The sequence below is a fragment of the Pipistrellus hanaki genome (genome assembly GCF_964339955.1).
Source record: "Pipistrellus hanaki genome assembly, chromosome: 16".
Taxonomy (NCBI): Eukaryota; Metazoa; Chordata; class Mammalia; order Chiroptera; family Vespertilionidae; genus Pipistrellus; species Pipistrellus hanaki.
This window is the reverse complement of record NC_140518.1, coordinates 32680400-32687944: the sequence shown is the minus strand read 5'-3', so window position 1 is coordinate 32687944 and position 7545 is coordinate 32680400. Positions and strand designations below refer to the sequence as shown.

General features: G+C 46.1%; 1 protein-coding gene across 2 annotated transcripts in view; it reads left to right on the top strand.

The window, feature by feature from the left end:
• The first annotated feature begins 215 nt into the window (after positions 1 to 215).
• The window catches only part of CRK (CRK proto-oncogene, adaptor protein), a 31454-nt gene continuing 24124 nt past the window's right edge, over positions 216 to 7545 (top strand). For both annotated transcript variants that reach the window (XM_084863033.1, XM_084863032.1), the window contains exon 1: positions 216 to 610. In XM_084863033.1, the coding sequence (XP_084719159.1) occupies positions 370 to 610 (241 nt within the window). In that variant the 5' untranslated portion in view covers positions 216 to 369. The remainder of the gene's footprint in view (positions 611 to 7545) is intronic.

The window sequence follows — 7545 nt, the reverse complement described above, 5'->3', positions numbered from 1 at the left end:
GTGTGGTCCACAGCGCAGATGGAAGAAACCTCCGCCGACTGCTGGCTGAGGCCCCGCCCACGGCCCTAGGCTCCGCCTCTCCGTCGTCTGCAGTCCCGGTTCCCGCCAGGCGGCGACGCCCACGAGGCCGCATGCGCAGTGCACGCGCGACCCGTCCTCTGCCCTTCTCCCAATGGCGGGCGGAGGTCCCTTTCCCGGCATCCCCCGGGGCCGGGGCGCGTCATTTCCGGTCGGGAGGCCCGCGGCCTCCGCCGCCATTTCGGGCGCTGCTGTTCGGCTGAGCTCCGTGCCGGTCCGCTGGGCGGCGGGCGACGGGCTGGAGGGGCGCGCGCGGCGGCGGCGGCCCTGCGTGTAGGCACCCAGGCGGCCATGGCGGGCAACTTCGACTCGGAGGAGAAGAGTAGCTGGTACTGGGGGCGGCTGAGCCGGCAGGACGCGGTGTCGATGTTGCAGGGCCAGCGGCACGGGGTGTTTCTGGTGCGGGACTCGAGCACCTGCCCCGGGGACTATGTGCTCAGCGTCTCCGAGAACTCGCGCGTCTCCCACTACATCATCAACAGCAGCGGCCCGCGCCCACCGGTGCCACCGTCGCCCGCCCAGCCTCCGCCCGGTGAGGGACGGACAGGACGGGGAGGCCCCGGGCGGGGGTGAGGGCCGCGGAGCCCCCCAGCCCGGCCGGCCGGCTGCTCCTCGCGAGCTGCCCCCCACGTGGGCAGAGGCTGGAGTGGCCGTGGCAGGGGGCGGGGTGCTGCCGGCGCCGGTTCCCGCTGACCGCGGGCGGGCGTGGGGGAGGAGGAGCCGCTGACCGGGCCTCTGGGTGTGCCTGGGGAAGACTGCCCCGGGGAAGGGGAACGGGAACCGCTCTGCTCCGCTCCGGGGTGGGGCTGGCGCCGGGCCGGGCACCGGGGCTGGGCCGGGCTACGTGGGGACAAAGCGCCGAGGGGGATGCTGGCACTGCGGGGGCATCCCTTGGCAGCGGTGTCGAGACTGAATCCGAGAATCCTACAAGTGGCTTTTTCGGCTTCGAACGTTGTCCGCAGCGTTGGAGAGCCGAGTCTGGCCACCCTCCGGCCGATGGCCTTCGGTAGGAAGTCACCACATACAGGCCGGCAGGGATGGAGACACCCTTCAGGAAACCGGCCAGCTTTTTCCTTTCTTGGGCATTTTTCCAAAATACTTTTTTTTTTTTTTTTTTTTTTTTTAACCGTCCTCTTCCTCCGCGGAGGTGAGCTCAGTGTCCTGGTGATAGAAGGAAAGCCCTTTGTGGCCAGCTCAGAGTAAGTCGGTGCCGGGCGGGGACTGTGTCTAAGAGATCTTCGTGCCCAGAAAACTGTTCTCCACAGTTCGGGAGGGGGGAGGGTGTCTTAGTTTTCAAAGTGTTTAGTGGAGGGAACATTTCTTTTCAGGAAACAAACCAGAAATAAGCCAATGAAAACAATCCCTTCTCTGAAAGTGAATGAAAGGAACTTCATTTTTCCTGGGCTTAAACATTGTCAGTCTGGTGGTCCAGGGCCTCTTCCTACTCAGTATGTTGGGGCTGTGGCCTGAGTCTGGATGTTGGGAACAGACCTCTGCTGGGCAGATTCTCTGAGAATTTAAATGATCTGGACTGGGTGTTCCTGGTCAAGAATCCTTGAGGTGTGACTGTCTTACCCATGCCATTGGAGTCCCTGGGAAACAGGAAGGAGATTTTTGTATGTACTCAGTACTTGAGATTTGTGGGATACATAGTAATTTTGAGGTGATCTTTATCTGTGTGACAGCACCAAGAGTCCTAGTGCCTTCTCATTGTTCCCAAGTTGAAGCATTTTCCTTCTGACCAGCTGAGACTAGATACAGGCCAGCCTCAAGTGAATCAAACAGGAAGCTCCTGATTCAGCCTTTGCAGACTTTACATTTTAGAATAGTCCAAATTTAGATTTAGTTACTCTGGCCAGAAATGGGAAGACAAGGTAGTCAGACTCTTTGTTGTTAATGCACAGCAGTTTCAAAAAGAATGTGGGATCATTAAGCTATAAGTTATCCTAGGTCGTCCTCAGTCTGGTTGACTTAATAGTATTACCTTATAACATGAAATGGGAATATCGATGTGACATATATTTGCCCTATACCAGATGTAGTCTATTTTTTGCCATCTGCATGGTGTCTCGGGTTTTTGTTCATTCATGCAGTGACATCTCAGTAAATCTGTCCTGAGACTCAATTCTCTCTTTTTAAAAAAAAATATATTTTATTGATTTTTTACAGAGAGGAAGGGAGAGAGATAGAGAGCTAGAAACATCGATGAGAGAGAAACATCAACCAGCTGCCTCTTGCACACCCCCTACCGGGGATGTGCCCGCAACCAAGGTACATGCCCTTGACCGGAATTGAACCCGGGACCCTTCAGTCCCCAAGCCAACGCTCTATCCATTGAGCCAAACCGCTCTATCCATTGAGCCAAACCGGTCCCGGCGAGACTCAATTCTCAATGTTTTGTTTGTGTATGTGTTTTATTCGTTGCAAATTTTGGAAATGGCAGCTGGCAGGTTTCTCAGTTTGAGCTTTCTCCACACCTTGGCATTATGACTTCATATCTCTGCGCTTACCTTGATATTGAGTTCCACCTTTTCACAACATACATGAGTTCAGATCCCTTGGCACAAAAGAGAAAGTGAAGATTGCCAAAGTTTGTCAATGGGGTGTGGAAAATTCATGGACAGTGTTATAATTTTTGCTATATACTCTATATTTTCCATGGAGGGTAATTGATTCAGTTCCCTTTGTAAAGAATTCTTGGGGTGTGATAGAATTCTTGGGGTGTGATCAGAGCAGGGAGCCCGAGAATGGCTCCTCTGTTTACAACACATCCAATAGGAACGTGGGGTACTCTTCCACGGGGGCAGAACACTGACCTTCCTGTGACATGACACCCTATACATGGAAAAAAAAAAAAATTCTTAATCTTTGTTTTCACTATACCACATCAAGCTCTTTTCATTTTTAAACCACACAGAGGCTTCAAAAGAAACCTCTGAATTTTAGAAAGACATACACAATATTAATAGCTAACATTTATTGACTGTCTTTTCTGTGTCTATTCTATTTTGCTGAGTACTTAATATATGCCTCATCTCATTTACTATCCATAACAATCTAGTGAGGAATAGACTATGATCTCCATTTATTAAAATATTTCTATTTTGCCGAAAACGGGTTGGCTCAGTGGATAGAGTGTCGGTCTGTGGACTCAAGGATCCCAAGTTCGATTCCCGTCAAGGGCATGTACCTTGGATGCAGGCACATCCCCAGTGTAGGGTGTGCAAGAGGCAGCTGGTTGATGATTCTCTCTCATCGATGTTTCTAACTCTCTCTTCCTCTCTGTAAAAAATCAATTAAAAAAAATTTCCATTGTATGGATGAGGAAACTGAGAATCAGAGAGTCAATAACTTGCCCAAGGTCATACAGCTTGTAAATACTGAGCCAGAATTTGAACCTAGGAATTTTGACTTGAGAGCTGACACTATATAACTGTTCTTTTCTGTCAAAGCCAGTTTCCCATTGAGATCCCAGCAGTGCTCAGAGAGGACTCACTTCAGGCTCTCATGGGGCCCCAGATTGTGTTTAAAGTTTAAAAGGAAAGGACGACAAGAAATTGGCAAAAAGAAAAATTGGCTTTAGTGTTCAGACAGTACTCGTCTGCTATCTAAAGTCAGTGAAGAGGCTTTTAAATTCCTTATTTGGCAAATTGAATATGGAAAATGAGCTTTTTGCTTAGGATAATACAGTGTATTTTATAGACATAGTGATAGGTAAAGTGTATATGGAATGGCATAGATATAGTTTTTAGAGGTTAGGGATAAAATAGACCAGGAGTTCTCAACCTTTCCAGTGAACCTATTTTTAACTTGGGTGCTCAACTCCTGCAGACTCTGGTTGTGGCTGTAGCCTGGCAGTGCCCTGCTGTGCTCCAGTGCCATAGGGCAGGCTTGGTCAGATCTATGGGTCAAGCTCTGTCAAGTATACTTCTTGGGAAGGCTTTGCAATCATAGATTCGCTGGTTTTTTTCTCTGAAACAATGTGATATTACTAACCTTGACAAGTAGATAATTGACAAAACTGAGTAAGTGTAAGTTGGAAAAGTTGTTATAAGCTTGAGCTCGAGAGCCTGGTTTGAATCTTACTTGACCCTTACTACTTAGTGTAACTTTGGGCATGTTTTTTAACTTCCTCTGCCTTGGTTCTTCATGTGTGAAAGAGGACATCATAGGGTCATTGGGAGGATTAAATGAGTTTTAGTGTATTTCCATATATATTAGAGGGAGGGGAAGAGAAAAGGAGAGAAAGAAACATTAATGTGAGAGGAAAACATTGATCAGTTGCCTCCTTAACTGGGGATTGAACCTGCAACTGGGCATTTTCTCTGACTAGGAATTGAACTGGCGACCTTGAGGTGCATGGGAAACACTCAACCAAAAGCCACATTGGCCAGGGCTTGTTAAAACAAACTAACAAACAAAACAAACAAAAAAATTAAAAAAAAATAGATTTCATTGATTTTTTTTTTTTTTTAATAGAGAGGAAGGAGAGGGTAGTGAGTTAGAAACATTGATGAGAAACATTGATCAGCCGCCTTCTGCACACCTCCTTATTGAGGATATGCCTGCAACCCAGGTACATGCCCTTGACTGGAATCGAACCTGAGACCTTTTAGTCCGTAGGCTGACGCTCTATCCATTGAGCCAAACGGGTTAGGTAAAAAAAAAAAAAAAAAAACACAATTTTTTTTAATTGATTTTTAGAGAGGAAAAGAGAGAGAAACATTGATTTGTTGTTCAACTTATTTATGCATTCATTGGTTGCTTCTCGTATGTGCCCTGATCAGAGATAGAATCTTCAATCTTGGTGTATTGGGTTTCCTGGCCAGGGCATGGATTTTCTTTTGTTGAGCACCCATAATATACTAGCTACTTTTAGGAACTTTTTTAGGTAGGTATTTGGCCCCGTGAAATGTTAAAAAAAAACAGCTCATACAGCTAGTAAATGACAGACAGAATTCATCAAACCCAATCCTTCTGAACCTGCAAAGCACCATGCTGATACCCATTTATAGAAATTCTATTTGCTTAGGAGACCATACATCTTGATATCTCTTAAAGATACCTTCACAAATGGAAGTCAGAGTCTTTTTAGCCCTTTGTGTTGGACAGGTGGTTGGGGGTGTTTAAGCAACCTCTGTAAATACCGTAAGCCAAGGAGAAGTAAGAGAGGGAATGGGAATTTGGAAAGAGGAAAGGAAAAAGGAGGTGCTGTGAGATCAAAAAGATTGTGGTAGTACCCATGCCCATGGGTGTTCTTCATAAAACTTTCAGGAAGTGGTATCATAAAAACTGATGTAACCCGAGGGCTAAAAATGCTTTAAAGTAGTAAGTTGAGCATGTATAGAAACCAGAACAATAATGTGTTGATTTTGATTTCTGAATGCGTTAGTTTAAACTGTATGTTCAGAATCCAGCATAAGTTTGATGTAGAAAAAGTCGGTGAGGTTTTCCAAGTCTTAGCAATGAGAGCTCTGTCCTTGGTTCTGTTCTCCAAACTGACTATATCTCTCTTCCTTTCCCACCTTTCTGTTTCCTGCCTTTGGCTGTTTGTGGTTGGAAGAAGATAACTAGGGAAAAGGAGCCGGTTATAGCAGGAGTGGTTAGCTTGAAGGCATCAGAGAGGGAGCCTTTCACTGTTGCTCCCACTTTTCTATTGATCCCCCAGTCTTGAGGAATATAGGGCAACTGGGTTCAGGTTCAGTCAAGGGCTTTCTCTCACTTGGGACAAAGCCATCTGCATTTTGGGGGCCTCTGTAGGGCCAGGATGTTGGACTCGACCCATTTGTTTGCTGCTTCTCTGTGAGCCAAGGCTCAGTTTGTAAGAAGGGACACAATTGGAAATACTTGATGAGGCTTTCATAGCAGTGTCATGTCTGAGAGAGACATGCAGAGACTCTGGATGTCACCAGAAACCTAACAAATGAAGATTGATAAAACAGAATATCACTTTGCTTACTAGTACATGGTTCCCAGCAGTCTTTCCAGTTAGACCACACAGTGTAAACTTAGAACATAACAGCTCATGGTTGGGCTGTAAGCCACACATAGAGCTTGCTTGAGCATCTGGATTACATCATCAGGGACGTTTGGAATCTGTTAGAGTGTCACTACCTGTCTTCATTCTAGCAAAAATGAAGCTCTGAGTCCGTCATTTCACCTAGTCTTCCTGACTGGCAGCCTTACCGATTCAGACTGCCTGGTCCTTACTTAGGGTATAGGTATCCTGGCCTGCTGCTTATGCTGTTGCAGTGTTCTCTCCTTGTAAAATTGAACACCCAAAATGCCCCTCTAAGTCCCAGCAATCGATCGTGGGAGAGGTAGATAATGTGTGAGCTTGTAAGAGCCAGAGAAGAGGGTCACAATGGACAGGCAAACCAGCTTCCAAATTACAAGTGAATCTGCCCTCTTGAACCTGAACCCAGTTACCCTATATCCCTCAGGATTGAGGGATCAGTATAGAGGGGGAAGTAATGGTGAGGTGCTCCCTCTCTCTGGTCTCCAGCTATAGACATGCTAATTACATGAAGGAATTCTGCTTGAGGCTGGCAGTCCCTTTGTCAGGACGCAGTTGAGGTTGACTCGGAACAAAGAAATTTAGAGAGTTTGAGCTCTTCATCCCTTTCCCTGCCTACCTATGTCTAAGGCAGTGCCTATCCCTTGCTTCCCTCTCCTCCCTTCCCTTGAGAATGAAATGATGCTTGATTTTCAGACTCTCTTAAGATGGATCTGAGAATTAGTTCTCCCATCTTCTTCTTCTTTTTTTTTTTTTTAGTTCTCCCATCTTCTTGATCAATAAACTTTTCCTTACCCCCTTTCTCCCCCCCCAAAAATAAGAAAGAAAGAAAAGGAGCTAGAAAAGGAGCTGAACACATAGTTGTGATGAGGTTTGAGCTTATCTATGACTTATGTATATTCTGTTCCCCTCCCTTCCCTTCTTCTGGAGTTTGGACCAACAAAGCTTGAATTCACATATATCTAATTGCTCCAAAAGTACACAAAACAGGTATTTCTCTGTGGAATTAGAATAGATAATTTATAGGTAATGTGAAAGATTTCCCTTGGTGCTTAACTTGCATTTCTGTGACCAATGGGATTGTTAAGCTGAAAAAAACCCCAAAAAACAACAACACACATATTGGACCCATTTTACACCATGAAGCATTTGAACAATAAATTAATTGAACCAACTTCCAACCTTTATGGAAGATGAGCTTCCAGTTTTTCTTTTCATAATTCTCACTTTGATCTTTACAAGGGACTTGGGTTTTTTTTGTTTTGTTTTTTTTTTAAAAATATATTTTATTGATTTTGTACAGAGAGGAAGGGAGAGAGATAGAGAGTTAGAAACATCGATGAGAGAGAGTCATTGATCAGCTGCCTCTTGCACACCCCCTACTGGGGATATGCCCGCAACCAAGGTACATGCCCTTGACCGGAATCAAACCCGGGACCTTTCAGTCCCCA